This window comes from Montipora foliosa, chromosome 9 (assembly GCF_036669935.1).
Source record: "Montipora foliosa isolate CH-2021 chromosome 9, ASM3666993v2, whole genome shotgun sequence".
Classification (NCBI taxonomy): Eukaryota; Metazoa; Cnidaria; class Anthozoa; order Scleractinia; family Acroporidae; genus Montipora; species Montipora foliosa.
The window spans coordinates 9,746,871-9,769,370 of NC_090877.1; the positions used below are offsets into that span (position 1 = coordinate 9,746,871).

Sequence of the window (22,500 nt, forward strand, 5' to 3'; positions counted from 1 at the left end):
GTCTGGACTTTGCCAGTGTAGTTGCCCATGCAGCGATATAAATTTGGCAAATTTGAACATAAAAGGTTCCAAACATTCAAGTTTCCTCTCTTAATAATAAGTTATTGCTGATGAGGTAAAAGCACTAATTACAGTACCTTATATACTGCTATGGCTGTGTACTTATAAAGCTCGTCTTCATCATCAAGTAGAGGGGCTAACATTTCAGGATCGGTCTCTCTTTGCTTCAGAGAAATAAAACAACGAACTTTCATAAATACCACTCAGCCGAAGCGCAAAAATGTTATGCTATATTTTTTTTGTGGTTGCGTATCAATCATACGTCCATAACTCGTATATTTCTCACAGCTTTCTCCAGGATTCACTGGCAAACCTTGTCATAAAATGCAAGAAACTTTCGTTCCACCTAAAGATAGTGACTAACCCTTTGTCTTTTGGTTTTCTTTATTACAGAAAATAGTTACACGAGTTGTGAGTTAGTTGATGGTTAAACCGCGGTAAAGAAATAAATTTGTTAAGATAACAAGACAGTGTTCCGGCGAGAGGTTTCAGCTCAATAAAATCGCTCACCATAAATGTAAGTCGAAACTCAAGTACTGAAGTATGGATATGCCACTAATATCATGACTCATGATTTTGTGTTGAAAGGTCGACGAATACATCGGTGAAAAAATATTGAGGCGTGATGAATGGACGGGTGGGTGAGTGGATCCATGGATGGGTGCATCTCTTACCAAGTCACTTGCCATGGAATGGGCTCTTACAACGTTGCTTCCCAAAGAGGTCATAGAATTCCTTTTCTTTTCGTAGCAAATTTCGTTGTAGTCAACCTTCCACAACAAACTTTTCAATTCCCGTTCCAATCTGTACTGTCTGAAAAACACAAGAAAATCGATTCGAGGCCTTACAGGGTGAAAGAGGAACTCTAACACTGTGACAAGCTGTTTGTAAGGTGTTCTATTAGAAGACTGCAGAAAAAAAGAACACATTGCTCTTTTTAGCACTGCAGTGTCCTAATTTCCCGGAAAGAAGAACGTGACCATTTTTTCTTTCATAAGGTAGCAGCGTGGCAGAGTGGTTAGGGCTTTACTTTGATTCTGACCACGAGCTAGAGTTGTTCTAGATAAGATTCAATTTCTCTGCTCCTCTTGCAATCCCGCAAGTTCCAATCCTTTGATTCTTTACCTTATTTCGAACGTTTCTTTCACTGACTTCGAAAGGCGCCTTTTAATGAGGGAACAGTCAAGTAATTACTTTTTTCTCAAAACCAAAATAGCTTCAGTGGAAAATCGTTGTCCCAGTCCTCAAGATTAACCGATTTCCAAATTTCATTCAAGTTTAGGGCCTCCTCACATGATCCAGGTTGACGGCACGCTGGCTCGGTTACCGGGACGAAATTGGTTTCTGTTCATATGACAACTTTCAGCCGGGTTTCCCGTATGAAAAGTGGTGAATTCCGAGCTTCATCAAAGAAAGAACTCGGTAATGGTCGTTCCATCAAGAAAATGCATTGTATCATTTCCCTCCCGGTAACCGGACTGACTGGGTGTTCATATGGCAAAATTGTCTGCCCGCTTAGCGAGATATCGGTTAAAAAAACCGAGATTTCAGCGACTGAGCCAGCCCGCCCTCTCACATGAACACATCAAAATATTTTCAAAGGATTTAGAGGTGAAGCGAGATCTCGGAAACCGGGCCAACCGGTGGAATATGAAGAGGCCCTGACACCCTCTTCCCCTCTTCTGTGAGGTTCTTCAGTGAGTTTCCCAGCGGAGCTTGGTAAGCAAAACTGATCTCACTTATTTCCACGTGTTACATTTACATAATAACTGATAAATAACTGTCTCGCTAGTACAGCAAAGACACAGCTCAACAAAGTCGAACCAAAAGCATATTGTGGCGCTCCTGACAGCCGCTATACGGTCCATGACCTTGGAGTACAGCTTACAGTCAGCTGGAATCAGTTGCATGCTGTTTTTTTGCTTAGGGAGGAAAACCGAAACACCCGGAGAATAAACCTCGGTGTAGAGTAGAGAACCAACACAAACACAACCCACTTATGACGTCGTGTCCGGGAATCGAACTTGCGCCACACTAGTGGGAGGCAAGTGCTCTCACCACTGCGCAAACCCTGCTTCCCTTACATGCAGATACGAGACTTGACTGACCTGTAGATGTTTAAGAGCAGTAGTAGAGACAAGAAGGCTAATGCTCCGGACACTCCAGCTATGATCTTGGTCTTTACGTCTAAACGATAATAAATAATGAAAGATCATTCTTTGATCATCTGTTTTCATCCAAATATATAGGCTGGTTCACACGAAGCAAAGGCAAGGTTAGCCCAAGGAAGTTCACACATCGAACGCCAACGCAAGCGTATTGAAATACGCAGGCGCAATTGAGCATCCCAAGATGGCGGACGAAGTCAACCCTAGAAGCACGGGTCGAGTATTCACCTTGCGTTTGCGTTGCATCGGTTCACACGTAAAAAAATTAAAACCAAGCAAAAACGCAAGCGCAAGTAAATGGAAAATTTCCATTTCTTGCATAGGTGCTTGTGATTGCCTTTGCCGGTTTGCGTTATGGTAGTTCACATGTATTTCCTTGCTCTTGCTTTTGCGTTTACGTTTGCGTTTGCGTTTGCGTTTGCGTTTGCGTTTGCGTGTGCGTGTGCGTGTGCGAGTGCGTGTGCGCTTGCGTTTGCGTTTGCGTTTGCGTTTGCGTGTGCGGCTAAAACCCCGCTATTTGGAGCGAGGACCGCAAGGCATCACGCCCGGCAGCACGCAGGCCCAGCAGGACGGAATTTAACTGAGTTAAACCTTCCCGTACCACGGGTCAATTATGCATGCAGTGAGAACAGCAGGCGGTTTCACACTCCTTCTCCTCGGCCCCTCCCCCCTCGCGTTCTCGTTTGACTTGAGTCTAGGTTTTCGCGCGGCCATATTCAAAACGATCACTTCAAAAGTCAAGCCCGGTGGAAAAAAGCATCTAAAATTCGCCAATCCGCTTGCCACGCAGTCTACCTGGGTTCGATGTTGAGCCTTACCTCCTCCCGTCGGTTTTGGGCAACGCTCTCCATGGAAACCACAGACAGGGGAGTCCTCTGGGGGACCTGATCGTCCCCCAGGCCACTTAACAGTCACGTTTGATCGGAGAATAAAGACTTGCTTTCCTTTCTTGGTTCCGTTAGCGAATTCGATTTGAAAATCTCCCACGGGAATCATTGCCTTGTCTTTTCCTGTAATGGAAATGAAACACTTACAATGACATATTTATAAGTCTTAAAGTACCTATCACCCCTAACCAGTCTGTTTTTTTCTGACAAGTAGACATCGTAAACAAGCAATAACAAAGGAAAAAAACGGGATTGGAAGGAATCTGCGATTTTGAAGAACACTAAAAATCAAGGTTTCCGAAGTTAAAACCGCTCACAAAGAAGACTGGCACTAGCGGCAGTCGTGAAGTCAACCCGGTATCTCCAAAACACACGAAAGACAGAACTATATGCGATTCAATGTGAAACTTTACAATTCTGGCTGACAAAATGTCTGAAAGTCAATGTGAACTATTGGAACTACTGGCTTGTTCGTTTTCGGATGAACCCAGGATTATGCGACGCTGGAAGTCCTCCTAAGTGACGTGTCTCGCGGGGAATAGAGAAATGTTCTCAGTTGGCTCCCATTTTGCTCCCTTTTGCTGAATAAACTCCACCAGACACACACCTTCCTGGCACACAATTTCTTGCTCGATTTATGAGAATAGAAGTCAGTGAATGTGAAAATGATACCGGGCTGGAGGACGCACCACGAATCTCATTATGTTCTGCGCCTATACGCTGTGCATGAATTACGTAACCAACACTTTTCTATTGGTTATAACAGCAGTACGGAGTAAACAACTATTGTGTTTTGCGCACAGTCAGAGCCAAAAAAGAGAACAAAAACATACAACAAAGAAATTTGTCGGGTTTCATAACCATTCCCCTCAATTAACTATGGCTGAAGTCACAAGCTAGTTAGTTCCCAGGCTTTCATTCGCTCCGTTTTAAATTCATTATGGCGGAATAAAAAGGATTTTGCCTTCTTAGAAAAATAAATCTAAGATGACAACAAGAGTTATTTCTTCACGGGACGTCTTTGGTGGACATATATTATCAGAATTCATTATCACTGGCTAAGGGTGATAGGCAATTTAAAGGGTAGGCATATTAATTCATCTTTAGACTGAGGATTAAGTAATCAGAAACCGCTAAACACATTTCTGACCCGATGTACAAGCTGCACAAAACGTTTCCTTACCTATGGACTGCATATCCAATAGTGTCATGTTAAACTCCGCGTCTCCATTCGTGTCAAAGTGAATTTTGTACCCAAGAATGCCTTAAATAAAATATAAGTAGGCCATTTTGAGTAATCACATTCTACGGCCTGCAGTGAAGGGTGAGCACCATTACCTGGCTAGTAATTTTCCATTTCCTGAATTTCCTTTGCAAAAACTATGTAAAAACTTGAGTTGTGCAGTTGGCAGTTGTGCAGAACGGATGCCAAAGATTTGCTCCGTACGTTTTGGTTACTCTATTTAAGTACTTTTGTTTAAGATTAACTACTAACACAAGTCTGTCTTAAAAACAAATTTTGCCTTTGCCAACGTCATGCCTGAAACCCGAAATTCGAAGACATCTGTCGGCGCTGGAGCTGAAATGAATCCGCACGGAGAATTTGTGACGACCGCCATGTTGAGAGAGATGCTTCAAGTTCAGGAAAGAATGTTTAAATCCCTTTTACAGTCTCTCCTAGAAAATGTTAATTCTCGATTAGATGCAGTGATTGGAACTGTGGCTGAACTGAAGGCAGGTTTAAACATTTGTCAAGTAGATGCAAAAGATCTTAAGGAGAGTCTTGAATTCTCCCAAAGAGATATTGACGATCTGAAGCCATATGCAACCAAACTTGCGAACGTCGAGGCCGATATCGAAGACATTTATGACTCCATCGATTACCACATGGACAAACTAGAGTATTTAGAGAATCAAAGTCGAAGGAATAACATCCGAATTGATGGGATATTGGAGGCGGAGAACGAATCGTGGGACGTTACAGAGGAAAAAGTAAAAGAAGTCCTCAAAGATAAACTTAGTTTGGAATTCGAGCCGAGCATTGAACGTGCCCATCGTGTTGGTAAGATTGTTACTGGTACTAGGAGACGTCCTCGTACAATTGTTTGCCGGCTTCGAGACTGGAAGCAGAAGGAATTGATCATCAAAAGTTCGAGGACAATTAAACCGGCTGGGATCTACATCAAGGAAGATCTTGCTCAGGAAACCCTTGAGAAGAGAGATGAACAGCGACCACAATGGGAGGAAGCCAAAAGAAAAGGGAAAATTGCGTACTTTGTCTTGGACAAATTAATTGTGAAAGATAAACCCTCTTACTTCAGATAAGTTTATTTACTGTTATTATTATTATATATATATATTTTGTCTTTGTTAATTTACACACGTAGCATGTTTGAAACTACATTTACGGATATTCTCCCTTTTAATCACCTCGATGATTCTAGCTTTTCACTTGCTCTTTATGAACTTCAGAACGGTCCTGTTCACTTCAACTCCGAGAGGTTTTCTAGCCTTTATTACAATCCTATTCTCACGAACTTAAACGCTTCTCTGACTCAGACTGACAGTCTTGACCCTGACATTCATTTCAATGCAAGAGAGACACCTTGCGATTACTTTATAGAAAATCAATTTAACGAAATGCTTAAACGTGAACAATATTCAGATGCCGATTTTTCTCTACTCCATTTGAATATTCGTAGTCTCCAGCGTAATATAAATAACCTGACTAATTTATTATCATCTTTAGAGATTAATTTTTCTATCGTCGGTATTTCTGAGACCTGGCTGAGCGATTCTTTTCACTCGGTTGATATTGATGGCTTTAGGTTTGTCCACAAATATAGGCAAAGTAGACCTGGTGGCGGTGTAGGACTATATGTTTCTAATGATATTGAGTTTAAAGAGCGAGAAGATTTTTGTTTCAGTGATGTTGACATCGCTGAATCATTGTTTATTGAGGTGTTAAGACCAGGGGTTAAAAACATAATTGTTGGCATTGTTTACCGACCACCCAACCAAGGTGTTGACGAATTCTTGACCAAAATCAATGAATCGTTAGGCAAAATCTCTAGGGAAAATAAGATATGTTTTTTATTGGGCGATTTCAACATTAATTTAATGAACTACCAACACCATCATTCTACGGGCCAATTTCTTGATGAAATGTACTCTAATATGTTACTCCCTTTGATTACACGTCCCACACGTATCACCCCTCACACGGCTACTTTAATAGATAATATTTTTGTGAACAATTTCTTTGTTCGTTCGAGAAGTGGTTTATTGTTTACTGACATCTCAGATCATCTTCCTGTTTTTTCTATTCATTCGGACAACACTCTAGGACATCATTCTAGACAAGATCCCATTTTTGTCCGAGATAAGAACCCAATTAATCGGTCCAAGTTTGTTGAAAAACTTGAGGGTGTTGAGTGGTCTTCACTCGCAGGTTACAATGATCCACATACTGCATACACCAGTTTTCTTAATAAAATTACCAAAATATACAATGACTGTTTTCCTGTTAGGAAATTGATTCCGAAGAAGAGATCTATTAAAAAACCGTGGTTGACTAAAGCTCTTCTCAAGTCGATTAAAAGGAAAAACAAACTTTATAAACAATTCCTTCATAAACCGACACAGAATAACAATCTACTCTATAAGTCTTTCAAAAACAAATTAAATCACATTTTGAGATCGGCTAGACGATTATATTATGAGAAGAAATTAGAATATGCAAAAGCAAATACCCATGCTACTTGGAAAATTCTTAATGACATCTTGAATCGGAAGAAATCAAAGCCTAAAGTAAACTCAATATTCACATCTGATGGTCAAGAAATATCTGATCCAGTTATCATCGCGAATAAATTTTGTAAGTATTTCTCCAGTATTGGTCCTAACCTTGCAAAAGAAATACAATCTCATCCTTTTTCTCATAAAGACTTTCTTTCAGGATCTTTTGCAGAATCTATCTTTTTCAATCCGGCAACAAAAGAAGAAATTATTGTTATTGCTCAATCATTTGCATCCAACAAAGCTGCGGGTTATGATAACATTCCAATGTCCCTCATAAAGGAATCTATCCAATTAATCTCTGAACCTTTGGCTCACATTATTAACTTGTCAATTGCTCATGGCATTGTACCAGATCAAATGAAGATAGCACGGGTAATACCTTTATTCAAAGCTGATGACCAGTCGTTGTTCACTAACTATAGACCTGTTTCAGTTCTACCTAGTTTTTCCAAATTTCTTGAGAGAATAATTTATAACCGTTTAAATGATTATCTAACTAATTTAAATGTCCTTTGTGATGAGCAATATGGCTTTAGGAAAAATCACTCCCCTACACTTGCTTTGATTGATTTGTATGATAAGATTTCCTCTGCTTTAGATCGTGGTGATATAGCTGTTGGTATTTTCCTTGATCTCTCAAAAGCATTCGATACAGTTAATCATAATATTTTATTTGACAAACTTGAACACTATGGTATACGTGGACTGGCCTTAAAATGGGTAAAAAGCTATTTTTCTAACAGATTACAATTTGTAGATTTCAACGGTCATGTTTCTTCTCGCCTTAATATATCCTGTGGGGTTCCTCAGGGCTCTATTCTAGGGCCTTTATTTTTTCTTCTTTACATTAATGATATAGTCAATGCATCTACGGCACTACAACTGATTTTATTCGCGGACGATACCAACGTTTTTCTGTCTGGTAAAGATCCTGATTATTTGGTTAATCAGCTGAATATCGAGTTAAATAAGTTGTCAGTATGGTTTAGGGTTAATAAGCTTTCACTGAATCTTAAAAAGACCAAGTTCATAGTGTTCAAACCAAACCAAAAACGTAGAAGTTATAATTTTCAAATTTTGATAAATAAACAACAAATTGATCAAGTTAAAGAAACAGTTTTCTTGGGTGTGATCATCGATGAAAACGTAACCTGGAAGTCTGAGATCTCTCATGTGGCTAACAAAGTGTCGAAATCAATTGGAATGATACAGAAATCAAGTTTTTATTTATCTTCATACTCTTTACGTGTATTGTACTTTTCACTTGTTTATCCTTACTTCTTTTACAGTAATATAGTTTGGGCGTCCACCTATAAAACTAACCTTGTTCGTCTGGTAAAATTGCAGAAAAGAGTGGTGAGAATCATAGATAAATCTCATTTTAATGCCAATTCTGACCCTATATTTAAGAAACTTGGAATCCTAAAATTCCATGATCTTAACCTGTTACAACTTGGTCAATTCATGTTCTCCTATCAAATTCGAACTCTTCCTCCCAAGTTAGCTAGCAAATTCACTCTAAACAGTCAAATTCACACGTATTATTCGAGAAACTCTCATGCATTTCGTGTGCCTTTCTGTCGGACTAACATTAAACAATTTTCTGTTTTCTATCAGGGACCTAAATTTTACAATTCTCTTGACATTGATATAATGAATTCTTCCTCAACAGCTTCCTTCAAGAAAGCACTTAAGTCATTCTTTTTTAACAACTATTCTGAAAATTAAGTATTTTGTTCTTCCTGTGTCAAATTGTTTTCACCCTGTAATTTTACTTTCACAACTGTTTACATATTTCAACACCTTAATTAAATGACTAAGTGTTTGTAATTGTATGCTTCATTACCAACTTGTAAGTTTAAACTGTTTTTAATTTCCGTTCATTACTTTATATTTCAACACGTTAAATAACTAAATGTTTGTAACAATTGTATTCTCCATTGCCAACTTGCATGTCAACAATAGATAGATGCTTTTACTTGGGGAGGCCTAATTTACATAAGCTTAGTAGTTTCTTTTAGGCCTCCTCGCCACCAATGTAATTCAATAATTTTTCTTTCCATCTTCTCTTTAAAAAAAAAAAAAAAAAAAAAAAAAAAAAAAAAAAAAAAAAAAAAAAAAGCTTGAGACATATTACCTATGGGAAAAGGTATTTAGGGGGAATGAGTTCTCTTCCCCCCTTATTTTCTCTTGCATTCACCTTACACTTTCGCCATGTAAAAGGAACTGAGTGTTTCTCGGTGAGGTATAATATATCCACGACTCCCGAAACCATATTTCCAAGTCGGATTGAAACTGTATACTTCTTCTATCATCTTGATATTCCTCAGTAAAACCAAATTACATTCTCTCATTTTGTTACCCTGCGTTCAATTCTCGAGACTTTTCATTAATGCAGGTCTTTTTCTGTGGGAAAAAAATTAACATTTTCCCATTTCCCATTTCTCATAAAACCATGAAAATAGAAAGCACTGTCACTTACTGTCGTATTGTATGTCTTGCATTTTTTTAGCTATGTTTTGCCCTGTAGTTGGTTGTTTCATTGCCAGGGTTTTGTTTAGAGCAAGAGCATATTGGTACACGGCATCATAAAGATAAGCTCCATATATAGGTACCTAAACAAAGGCAACAACCAACAAATAAAACACAAACAATCACAATTATTTTCCGGCTTATTGCCCAAAGAACAACTTAATAAATTAGTCTAGAATGGTCTCGTGTGAAAAGGAAAGTAACATCATGATTGTTTTTCGTTTTGCATTTCAATGCGTATTGATTGGTTTAAAAATAGAGCGCCCCATTCTCAACCAATCAGATTGTGACTTGCTTGTGGGCATTTTCCCGCGGATGGCAATGGTTCTCTCAGTGTTATGACTAGCTTGTTTGACAGTTCGCGTCTGCTGTGATTGGCCTGGTAAATAGCTATAGCTTTACTAATATATTTACTTTTTTATGTGTTACATTTTCAACTTCAGATAAAGCTTTTCTAGCGCTCTGATCGGCTCCCTAAATCTTAGTTACTAGCTCGTCTAAAGCATGATCGCGCTAAGTACGACGAAGAAAGTGCGGATTGTTTGCTGGCCAAGATGACAATGACCTATACTTAATTCAACTACCCCAATATATGCATGGTGCCTGTGGGATAATACCCAGGGGATGTTGGTTTTTGCGCCGTCTGAATATTTATTTCTTAACTAATTCGCAAGCTCATTCGATTCGCCAGAAATATCATTCAAGTATGCAAACGCTTAGAATCTATTTAAATTAAATACAGCAATCATTACATCCGCGCTTGTTAGATATGGGAATGGTAGTTGCCAACTCGTCTTTGTGCACCTGGCCAGAGTTGGCCATTTACCATTTCATATCAAAAGTGCGCTTACAGAGTAATTGTTAAATAGGTATTTTCACATATTGGGCAAGTGTCTAACCTCCAACAAAATTCAAATATTACCTTGGTTTCGTTAGCAAGAAAACTTCCACTTCGCCACAAAAATCCTGTATACACCTTGCTGAAAAATGGCGCCTCTTTTGATCGCCGCTTTACCTCTGCAGTAAATTTTTCGTAGCTCTCCGATTCTGGGCTTTTGATGGCCAAAACAAAAACAGCTTCAAACGCTTCCATGACATGATGATAGCGGTTGAGAGTCTCTTTGTAACTGCTAAAGAACCATTTGAAAGGTTGTTTTCTGTAAAGTGTTACTTGAGTTTGGTCAAGTTCAAAAATGATGAAGGCGTAATCCCCGTTTATCATTCCTTCGTCATAAGCGTGCAGCATTCCTTCTCGGGCAATATAGAGGTCCGATACAAACACTACAACTAGTAAGAAAGAGTACAAGAGAAAGGACGAGCTCAGCAATACTGGTGACAGTCTATACGGTCATAACAGTGCCTCCCATTCTCAGGTGTAATAAGAAAGCTTGTCTTAAGATCGCCCTTTCTGACGAACGCATGAATTAAGATAGTGTTTTTCCTTCTGGATTCCCATAAATTCACTACTTGCAAAATCCCATAGTACACCTCTATTACCCCCCAAGACTTTTGAATAACCATTGTTTGCACTTTCTCCTGAGAAGTCGAAAACAATGCCTACGCGGTTTTTTGTTTTTTGTTTTGTTTTGTTTTTTTTGGGGGGGGGGAGGGGGGGTAAAAGAGGTGTATTATGGGATTTGTGCAAGTAGTGAACAAGATTTTGCTGTAACAGGGGCATCGTGAAGAGATAACACAAAGGAAAATGTGGTCCAAACGTAACTGCAAACTTTGTTCTGTTAGTCTGAAATAGTCGACTAACTTACTTATAAATTGTTGGATTGAGTTTTCTTATGAAGTTTTCGGAGACCGATAACGGCCACGACATATATATAAACTTAGGAATAATGAGCGGTTTTACATTCAACGCTTTTCCATAGACAGATAATCCTCTGGACGACTAAATATTGACCATTTTCCTAAAACATTTCCTTACTTGGGGAAGAGTTTTGGGTACAGGAGTGATGTTGAAGTTGGAAAAGAATGGCGTGCATCCACATGTATAACTTCTGGAGCACTAATTGGGGACACTGTAAAATGAAATCAAGTCAAACGTTGGTTTTGGAGGAGAGAGGAATTGAAACCGGAGTACCCGGAGAAAACCTCTCGGCGCAGAGTTGAGAACCAATAAACTCAACCCAAATGACGCCGGATCTGGGGCCCGTTTCTCGAAAGTCCCGAAACTTTGCGGGCCATTTGCGGATGTCACAATTCCCTTTGTATCTCAAGAACGGAGAGGATTTAAATTGTCAAACTTCACAGTTATTTTTCTTTTGTTTCCTTGAAAACACGTTTGAAGATCGGCTTTCCAAAACAAGGGGTCAGCAGTTTCACAAATGGCTTTTTGGGCCCGAAAAGTTTTCGGGACTTTCGAGAAACGGGCCCCTGGGAATCGAACCCGGGCCACATAGGTGGGAGGCGAGTGCTCTCACCACTGCGCAATCCCTGCACCCCAAGATTAAAAAATATCCGGATAAGTGTGGACGAATTACGTTTATTTCTGGACATAACAGCAAAAGTGAATTTCTAGAAACGCATAAATTACTCTCGACGACGTTCCTGATATTTTAGAACTTTTTGGGAGCGGAATCAAATGATGAATAATTACTTTGTATGTAACCCTCATACTTAACTAAATGCACAAGTCCTTTTAATTTCAGTACACTTACTCCGGGCCTCCTCTTTGATTTTTCTCATAATTCCTCTATAGTTATCTGTGTGGTTTTTAGGCCTGTAATGCGCCGATGGATGCGTCAATAGTTCCAGAGCGACAGTTATTCCTTTGGCTCTCAACCGCTTCGCCATATTGTTTTTTATCTCGATCCATTTGGTGACGTTTTCGTAGATGATTGCCACTCTTTTCCAGTGGTAATGGTTGAGGAGAGACAGCAAACTTGGGGTGAGCTTAGTGTCGATGGCAAAGGTGCGGATAAACGTGGGATACAACTCTTTAAACGAGACTTCTGGGTTGCTGCACATCTGTTGAAAGTAAAAATGGATGTGTAATGATTCATGTCGTTGGAGCAAGGATGGCACAGTCGGTTAGTGCGCGGCCTTGGTGCAAGAGGTCTTGAGTTCGATTCCCGGATCTCGCATCCTTGTTTCGACTTCTTTCCTTTCCGTGTAGCTAAGTAGCTTTAAATACCCGTAAAACGGAGCACTGATGGAGAGGGGGGGAGTAAAATGAGCGCACCGTCGACCTCAGGTTTGTCAGTTGAATTACTGTTACGAGTTATCGACGTTAAATATGGTTGCTTTACTTTACTTTACTTTGGAAAACCGCTTTCTCTTAGATTTGCGTTTTAGCGAATTCGTTCTGAATATTTTGCAAGTTGTCCTTACCCAGATATCCTATGGAGTTTACGATATAGTTTGTCCGAGTAAAGGTGGTACTCACTTCAGACTTGTTTTCTTTTGCGCCAGTGCGCGACCATTTTGAGGTTGTACGGGAGACTGGTTCGAATTTTGTTTGACTCGTTGAATCAAAATAGCGTCTTTACGTAGCTTTCAACCTGATACTGAGCGGGAAGGGCAATTTACGAAACAGGGGATGCTTGAGTGAATGCCAAGTAGCAATTTAATATCATAGAAGCCGTGTCACTTCAATGATTGAAGTAATTTATTTGCGATCGGGTTCGGCAATCAAACAATCAACTAAAAAGCTTGCCAGTCTAAACAATTAAACTATCGGTAAGTGAACCCTTGTTCAATAGATCACCATTGAATCTTTATTGTGTTCACGATAACTGTTAACATTTGCGTCCATGACTGGTGTCTAGGTTTGGTACAAAGGAAGTTTCATTTGCGTCTCTTTGGGCCTGTTTACATGGAGGTGGGGTAACCCTAGCCTCTTGTCCATATAAACTCCAATTTTTTCAATCTCGCATTTACATCATAGGTGTATGAGGTAACCCGCCGAGGCGGGGTTGCCCGGTCTACCACACTGGGTAACCCGCCCAGCCGGCGTCGACCCATGTCACAATATAATGTCTTTGGCAGAGGCGTTGAAGCATTAAAAGCGCTAAAAAGAAGCCACAGCACTGAAAAGTTGAAGCAAGAGAAGCTAGTAAAGTAAAAGAGCATTAACCGCAAAAATACGTCTTTCACCTGCCATTTTTCCTGTTTACGTACTTAATGACCACGCAGTAGCCTCAAGGAAGGTCACCTGGGACCCCGGGGTGGTAAGATTGCATTTAAACGAGAGATATTTTTCGAAGACCAAGGAGAGAAGTGTCCGACCGCTTAAAGAAATGATGCCTTGTAATAACCAACTTATTAACCTCATTTGCTCGGGACCGTACTGAGGAATATTGGCCCTCGGTCGTCTTTGTACGGACCTCGCTGTGCTCCATCCGTACTCCCACGAACTCGAGCCAATATTCCCCAATACGGCCCTCGAGCTCCGTTAGTAAGAGGTTAGTAATCCTGACGGAAAATATGAAGGAAATTTTTGCCAAAAAAAATAATGTAAATAACACAAACAGCGGTGATAAACATTGTATTCCAACGCATTTTTATAAAACTTGACGTGCGTTGACTAGCATACGAAACGTCAAGTTTTATAAAAATGCGTTGGAATACATGTACAATGTTTATCACCGCTGTTTGTGTTATTTTCTTAATCAAGCTACGATGGCCTAAGAACAAGAGTTTATACAAAAATAATGTAAGCGCGTTTTTTCACAGACAGTAGAGTTGAGTAAATGGCTGCGAACGGAGATAGTTCTTGCTTGTTATTTTCATATGTTTGAGACGGAAAAGTACATCTGCGTCATGACCCATAATGCTTTTCCAACCATTACCCATCCATGTAGTGCTTTTCCAACCATGGTCTATGTACATCAATAATGGCTACTTATTGACAGGGCGAGCAAAAAAAGAACAACTTTAACTGATCGTCACCTGAGATAGGGTATTATAAATTATTTACTCTATGCCTGAAATGCGGTAGGTTTAAAATGGTGTCTCATAGCAACGCGTTAGAAATAAAAACTTCAGCAAGTAATCTATTGGGCGCTTTTGTTCAACCTCGGGCTGATAAGCTGCGCCTTTACCTTTTCATTGAAAAAGTAAACATTATTAGAAATCAGTAAAATTTCACAGCTGAAATTGAACACAATGCAGTAATATTGCGATTAATAAGAGGAGTTTATGCTTATGGCCAGTTCATCGTCGCACAGAATTGAACGCAACGTGATATATAAATAAATTGAGAGTTTGTGATACAAAGAACGCGAGTCATTTTTAGTTTTCAAATCTAACGACGAAATTAAATGAGTTCTTAACCCTTTCCTTCATTTGAATGGTTTTTTTTTTTTTTACTTTCGGATTTTTTTAAAGATTTTCCTCGAAGCAGCTATCAAACGCGTTTTAAAAGATGCCCAATTTGAAGACTGTACAACAGCCACTGACAAGATCACTCAAGTTACTTACATAAGATATCATGGTTTTGTTAAAGGAGGCTGCCATTCTCGCAGATGTGTTGCAGCTACAACCTGGTCCGATAAATGCTGACACACCTTCGTTGAGTTGGTAGACAAATGACTGGAGTGTCTTGAATTCTTCGCAGTCTGTGTTATTCCAAATGAAGCTGACATTTTGACCAGGTAACAAATCGGGTTGATCGTTTATGGCGTCCACCGCGATGCTCATGGCGGATGAATAGAATTCCCCTCTGTGATAATGGTTTCCAAGTCGATTTGTTTTTTCGAACGGAATTAAAAGTCCGAGCTTTACTTCTGCGCTGCTTGGCAAAGGAGGATGGGCAAGAAGTACCATAAACATTAACGACGCCAATGTTGTGAAAGCCATTTGAATTTGACAATTTGCCTTAATCTCAGACAATCATATTAAGGTGTTGTTAAGGTGACAAGTTATAGCGACTATGATGGAACACTGTCTCAACCGATCGATCCGAGGTGAAGTAAGGCCGCTGTTTAACGGCCACCGAACGTCGAACACATAAGCAAAACAATGAGCTGGGTTTTTCCACTTCTTGAAACCGTCTGCTTTCTGCTTAAGCCAATCGGATTCCACGAAATCTTCACGCTTTGACCTAAAACGAAAAGAAATTAATGAAATGAAATTCAAATTAAAGCACTTTGGTAAAAACTCAAAATGGAAATTAAACCATGGATCAGATCAAATATTCCGACCTGTAGAAAGTATGTTAATTATGTTAACGTGTTTAGAAAGCGTTGAGCTGTCGCCTTCAGCTGTTTTTTGTATTTTTAATAGATCATGTAAAACATCATTACTATGCCAGGGTGACAATTTAATTCCATAGAAACAGACGTCAAGAGTAAAAAGAAGGAGGTTATTTTTTTGACCGCGCTTCCCGTTTGATAATTCCTTTTAAAAACTGGAAAGATAAAAGGCACTAGAGAATATCGGCTTATCTGCAATGATTGGTTGATTTATTTTCCATAAACGACTTGAAGCAGATGGCAAGGGAGTGATATCAATCAGCGATCGCTTAGACTCCTTGAGAGGGACCAAACTAACCTATTCAAAAATTCAATGATTTCTGAGTGTTCCGCCATCAAAACTCGATAGAAGGTGCAAGTTTGGCACTAGGCATCCAATAGTTTGCCTTTGATAGTTCGCGTTGATGATTTTATGATGGTAATGTTACCACGCAGTCTGATTGATTTAAAAGTGCTTTGTTCAAGCAGGGGCGGATCTAGGATAATTAATAACCAGTTTCCAAAACAACGAAAAAGTTACTAAGAGGTTCGGGGGCATACTGCGGCGGGAATTTTTTGGATTTTAACCCTCCAAATTCCCCTCTCCCGTGTTTCTGACCGATTTCAGTAAAACGATGGAAACCAGTATGAAGCGGCGAGTTTATGGGCTCTTTTTCAAAAAATAACGGAGGTCCGGTATGCTGAGAGCTTGGCATGCAAGTAAACGCAATTTGAATTGATTTTTACGTTACTCAAAATGAATCCTGGTCATTAAGCGGACCACATGCTGCTAAATGTTGAAAGCAATTCACATAAAAGGGTTAAATGATTTCTACAGAAGGACAAAAACAACAGCACTGTTTACGGAAAACTGCGATAAATTTCATCCGGTGCATTGGTTACGCCTAGAGACATTCTAGCAATGATTTTAGAACACATTTCATACATTCAAGTTGTGGAATAAAGACGAAATGAAAGTTAGATAAAATGAACGAAATTATATATGAAATGAATCATATACTGAACTACGGATAGGAAATCAAGTAAAGCGATGATCCTCGCGGTTATGGAAGCAATTTTAGCAATTGCGTGGAGAAGCCTGAAAAACGTCGGGATTTCAACTGGGTCTGAACCCGTGACCTCGCGATACTGGTGCGACGCTCTAACGAACTGAGCTATGAAGCCACTGACGGGTTTAAATCCCGTTGAAGTCGTGAATTTTTCAGGCTTCTCTACGCTATTGCTAAAATTGCGCCCATAACTGGGAGGATAATGGCTTTACTTGAAAGTTAGATAACTCAGTGAGCAACTTACGAAATTGCAAGCAAGCCTGAGAAAAAACCAGGCGTTAAAACGTTCACTGATTTAATGCTAGAAGCAATGTTTCCAAGAGGCCTTCCTTAATCACTTAGCCCTCTTCATCGAACAATATTGAGTTGTAAAAGAGCTTGCCTCAAACGCAGCTCAGTTTTTGCTGACCAAAGGGGTCAATGACTACCACTCACAGGAAACTTGCATTTAGGTTTTCTTTGTGTCACACAGTATATTTTTACTTCGATTCGAATCCAGGAATATTTCATTCTTGCTTTTTAAACAATAGTAATTGATTTAGTGCTTTTAAATTATGATGATTATAATTTTTATCAGCTATTACCAAAAAAGCTGGCGTCCCTGAGCCACAACAAATACACGAAATTTAAAAATTTAAGGACATGCTTGTGTACAGTCAATGCAATCGGCATGCACATCGTAAATATACTGTATTAAGATAAGTGCTTGGTGTTAATCCGTCGAGGTTTATTTCAAACAAGACGCAGTGTAGGGTAGACGTTCACGTGGGATGCACTTATCAAAGCAAACAACAGGCTTCGGCTGTAAGTAAAAATTCTACAATCTGTGAAAAAATTCCTTGGAACAGTACACGAATATACAGATCTCAATCTTTCGCGGCTCGATCTGCCTCACAACGTTGTTTGCAAGTGAGTTTCTGCGTCGATTTGGCAAAACAACATTGTGGGAGGAAAGTTATTTTGTTTCAAGTATTTCTTATAACTTGATAGAAACGATTCACATCGCCATCCCGCATACGCACATCCCATATTGTGCTTTGTTGAAAGCTTTTTCCTTGGCCAGCTTCCACGTTATTTCTGCTGCTGTCGCTGTGTTTGATGTGATCGATTCGATATGCGGATAATTAACAACCTTGCCCTGTACGTAGCAAAATGCAAAAGATTTTTTATGGTAAAAATAAAAAGCTAATTTTCGTTCGCCGCATGAATGACATTCCCCAACTCAGTTTTAATCAAGTTGTTGTCTAGGCATCCTCTAACAAATACGAGTACAGGTCCTTAGTACAAAACGAATTGAAAAACACGAGCAGCAAACCGTATTTCGTCTTCTGCAAGTATTGAATTTCTTTACGTGGGATACCCGCCTGCAGGGCAGCCTTTTCCTCGTATCCACAAACTGTAACGTTTGTTATCACTGGATAGTTTCTGTAGGGTCTGGAAAGTGTAACTTTATAGAAAATATAACGGCAAATTTTAGAGGCCTTATGTGCATACTAAGTCATCCACATGTCATAAGCATTGTTACCTTTTGTGTTCTCTTCGTTTGTTTACTGAAATCGGAGGTATACGGAAGAATTGATACTGGTTTCGCTTACAATTAAGTAACTATTTCTATTTAAGCCATTAGCAGTGACCTCTTACAGCTTTCGTACTGTTTGGGGTTCATTTCACCCGCCGTCCACACGTATACGATGAATCGATTTGAAAACGACAACTTTTTAACGATAACCCGACGGTAAGAGATAAAAGTACGACCTTTCGAGAAAAACCTTTTATTTTAACTATTTACAGCTCGAGGCAAAATGGAAAGTGTGGAAGTGGCACATGGTCAAATGGGTAAAAAAAATTGTGTACGTAATAGGACAACATGCTGTCCACCCTAATTGGAAAAGCATGTTGTCCTGTCACCTATTAATTATATAGCTTCCAAAAACGGCTTGTTCTCTGAAAGACGATTATTTTAAAAATCTGAGAGAAAGCAAGTTGTCCTGGCGAGCGAAATGTTCACTTTCGGTGTCCGCCCGTGGCTCAAAAAAGTCGCGTGTTAAGCTTGCTAACAGCTGCAACCTGATTGGCCAATACTCTGTTCTTTTATTTATCTTGATATTTGATTGGTTGATGGAAAGTATCCAGATTTTTCTCAAATTGGACGGTTTGTTCAAAGCTGAAGTAAACGTTCCAGCAAAAACTATCCAATTTATTTTAATTTTGGACAGCTGGCAAACGTTAATAAAAAAATATTTCGGAGAGCCAGACCTTTTTCGCGGACTTTTCGACTTTTTTTTACCATTTCCGATATAGCTGAAACAAAAGTCATTGTTCTTGCCGAGACAGAGGCTGGTGGTCTCTTTATTATGGTCGCTTTTTTAAATGGTACGTGGTGTAACAGTAACCTCAATGCATGCATGTTTGTCTTCACAAGAATTCAGTGTTCTCAGCAGGCCGCGCAATGCGGGATTCGGGAGGCGCCTTAAAAGCCATGCAATTGAGCCAGCGTGGACGCACAAGGATACAAGCGAGACAGACTTTTAGAAGCAAGTGAGCAGTTTTTAAATGGTTTCACGAATTCTCCAGCCGTTTGCTTCTTCATCTGAATGAAAACAGTTCATTGACTTTTGACTTCGTCAGTCGCACGAGCGTTGGGCAGCTTCCAAATCTTGGCCACCACATTGGATCGGGTAGATTCTTTGTGTAACAGATAATTTAGAGTGCGGGCTCATGTTATTCGTCGCGGCACGGAGAAAATTAGATTCTTTCTTTCGCCCTAAAGTACCAAGGATTTAAGAAAGTGTAGAAAAATCATCGAAACGCTCGCTGCTGAAGAGGACAATGAAGACGACAACGAAGCAAGCAAGATCAAAAAGCTATTTTATTGAAGAAAGACCGTGCTTTTCAGAGTGAATTGCGATCGAAATACACATTGCTTGCCTGTGATTCCGACAAAAAGATCTGTCCCGAGGCAAACAAATAAAATGCATTTACAATATTGCCAACTGGACCACCATTGCAAGAGTTCCAATTTGAAATGGACAGAGAAATCACGAAGAATGTTTTCCACCTTAGTCATGGAGCGCAAAGTAACTTTGTCCCACTTCAATTCCTGCAGGGCCCCTTTTTTTTCAGGAAAGGTGGGCCTGGGACTCCCTAAGACAAAATTCTGTTGAGAACACTGCAAGATATTTTTCGATCCATGTCCGCGGTCCCCAAAGTGTATTGACACATTCGAAACGTCCATTCTGTGCGATACAGCCCATAATAAGGGAGCTCAGTGAACGAGAATCGAGATCAGACGAAAAAAAGAAAAAGCAACTTAGTTGCCAGAAAACTACTTCCTCAACTGAGGAGCTGAAAGGTTTAACACTCCATAAATACCGACTATAATATACATAGCTATTTCTGGTGGAAGGAACTTTAAAACTCTCCACCGGACTGGATTTGTACACAATCTCTTGGTTTTCGTCGCTGATTGATTTCGCATCAACATTTCAAATAAATAAGTCTGTGAACATCTTGAGCGGCTGTTGATAACGAAAGTTTTGAGTCCAGAAAATAACATGATACATTAAGTATTGAGTGATTGATCACACTTGAGTCACGGCTTGAAGGTTAAATAAATTTTTGCGCAAGAAAAGATTTTATCTCGTTGGAGCTTTCTTTTAACCCACGGCAGTTTATGCCGGGCCACGTAAAGAAAGCTTACGACTCGCGGAGACGCAAATCAAATGAAAAGCTTAAAACCAAGGGACCAGATGTACACGAACTTATCAATTTCCATGGTACTTAATCATTCAAGTGCTCTAACACAATAGGCACAAGCTACTTGAGTTCTTGATATAAGTCAAAAACGTCGTTGTCATATGAAAAGTACCAAACCACCTTTCTAAATTTGGATATGTACTAGAGAAAAAATAGAACGTAGCATTTTATAATGAATCAAAGTTATTTATTTACCACTCGTGAACGAAAAAGGAGAATGATCAGGTATCATGCAAGATCGCTCAACACAGGTTGAGCTACATCACGAAAACTGCACGTGTAAGTTCTTGAAGAAAAAAAAAGAAACAAATTGAGATGAAATTCCAGTGAAATGGCCAAACAGGGACATAAATTTGCTACCGTGAGGCATGGAGAAAACGGTAAAACTGAAGAAATGAACCCAAAAAGTATTCTAATTTATCAGGAAACTACTGCTGGTAAGTCTTGAGGGCAAAAAGAAGTAAAAGAGGCAAGACTAAAATAAATGTGTAACATTTCGTGCTGACACCAACCAAATTCGTTAAACACAAAACTGGCACTTGAGATAAATGGATTTGGAGTTCTTAAACTTATCCGATTCCAGCAAACATTGTCATAAAATGTTAACCAGGCGAAAAATGTCGATCATCGTCTAGCAAATTTCGTGATCAACGCTAGAAATGGCATTTGTGCGTGAGTTCATTACGAATATTAAATGTGTCTGTCATAGTTTGGTCCTTTTAAGAGCACCAGATGAGGTCAAGTAACATCGTTTGTTTTTTTTCTCCTAAAATGAATTTCAACAATAGCGGCACGTAGTGGTTGTTATTGAAAAGCGCGATGTATTCGTTTTAATTCTAAAGGCTAGAAATTTAAATTTCTTTTTCATTTATCGCACATTTCTGCAAACTGAGTTCAAAGTAACTAGTTCAGTCTGGCAATTCGATGTTCTTTCTCAGTGTCTTCAAGTTTTAGTGACCTTCAGAATATCGTTTTACCACGGAGTTTGTCATGTAGAGCCTTAATAAATTATACTACCGTTTTCACTCTAAAGTCAAGCATCTGCATTCGATAAAGTTTGAAGACTTGTTTGCTACATTTTTGTTATAATTACTGCACCACTAGAGCTGTCTAATGGTGTGAAAGTGAAGAACTGCAAGTATTGAACGACAAATTAAAGACAAATTCCTTTTGTCAAGGTTCAAGGAGACCGGCAAAACAACAAACATGGACTGATAATCGGAAGGGTTCAGTATGCCAGCGCTTTTCGCTTCAAGATTTACAAAAGCAAATGTAAAATGTTCCGCTCCAGAAAATACCTCAACATTTGTACTTCAGGATTTGTGACCTCTAAAGTGTTATGAAAAACAGGCTCACCACTCAAGCTTAAACCTTGTCAAATACAGTTCGAAGGATAACATAAACATTTGGGCGCACTTATAATTAACGCATATGCTTCGTAAGTGTAGGAAATTCGCCGGAGGTTTTTCTGATTTTGTTACCTGAGATGCCTCAAATATCCGCCGCAATGAACTGAATCGTTGTCGAGTAAATGTCCAGATTTGTGCTCTGAGAAATCATGTCTGCTTGAGGTTGACTCAGTCTGTGCTTAAGTGCCAAGCAACTCAAGCGCAGATAAATATCAAGGAACAAGAAAACCAGTCATGAAATATGCCTCGGGCATCCTTGACGTCATTTCGGAATGCAAAAATCTGCACTGTTTATCGTGTTTCAGCGTTTTATCTATTTTCGATCAATTTGCCATTATTTAGCGTGCCTCTTTATCCGATTTGATTTCAGATGTCTCTGTTTAGGAGATAATTTTGCTCGTAACAATAAGAGAAGTCTCAAGAATTGTTCCATTCTGTATCAAACACATTGAACAAGTGTCCTTGAATAAATCCACGAAAACTTTCCTTTTTACAGCAAGTTCTCATTCAAGCCGGTTCTACGTTACTTTCATATTTCATACGGATTATCCTTTGTTGATTATTACAGCTCGTCGAAGATTGAAAGAGTTTTCCACTAAGAATGTGTCGAATTTTTCTTTTATTATCTGAAAACA

General features: G+C 39.4%; 1 protein-coding gene across 12 annotated transcripts in view; it reads right to left on the reverse strand.

The window, feature by feature from the left end:
- The window catches only part of LOC137971032 (atrial natriuretic peptide receptor 1-like), a 62,748-nt gene that overhangs the window by 18,181 nt on the left and 22,067 nt on the right, over positions 1-22,500 (reverse strand). For 10 of the 12 annotated variants that reach the window (XM_068817738.1, XM_068817740.1, XM_068817744.1 and 7 more), the window contains 9 exons: positions 14,879-15,500; positions 12,115-12,424; positions 10,371-10,735; positions 9,399-9,531; positions 4,299-4,379; positions 3,047-3,238; positions 2,169-2,247; positions 735-873; positions 138-224 (listed from right to left, as the gene is read on the reverse strand). In XM_068817738.1, the coding sequence (XP_068673839.1) occupies positions 138-224; positions 735-873; positions 2,169-2,247; positions 3,047-3,238; positions 4,299-4,379; positions 9,399-9,531; positions 10,371-10,735; positions 12,115-12,424; positions 14,879-15,256 (1,764 nt within the window). In that variant the 5' untranslated portion in view covers positions 15,257-15,500. Of the gene's footprint in view, positions 1-137; positions 225-734; positions 874-2,168; positions 2,248-3,046; positions 3,239-4,298; positions 4,380-9,398; positions 9,532-10,370; positions 10,736-12,114; positions 12,425-14,878; positions 15,501-21,937; positions 22,089-22,500 lie in introns of those variants that run through there. The other 2 variants (XM_068817747.1, XM_068817737.1) reach the window with 1 other exon arrangement.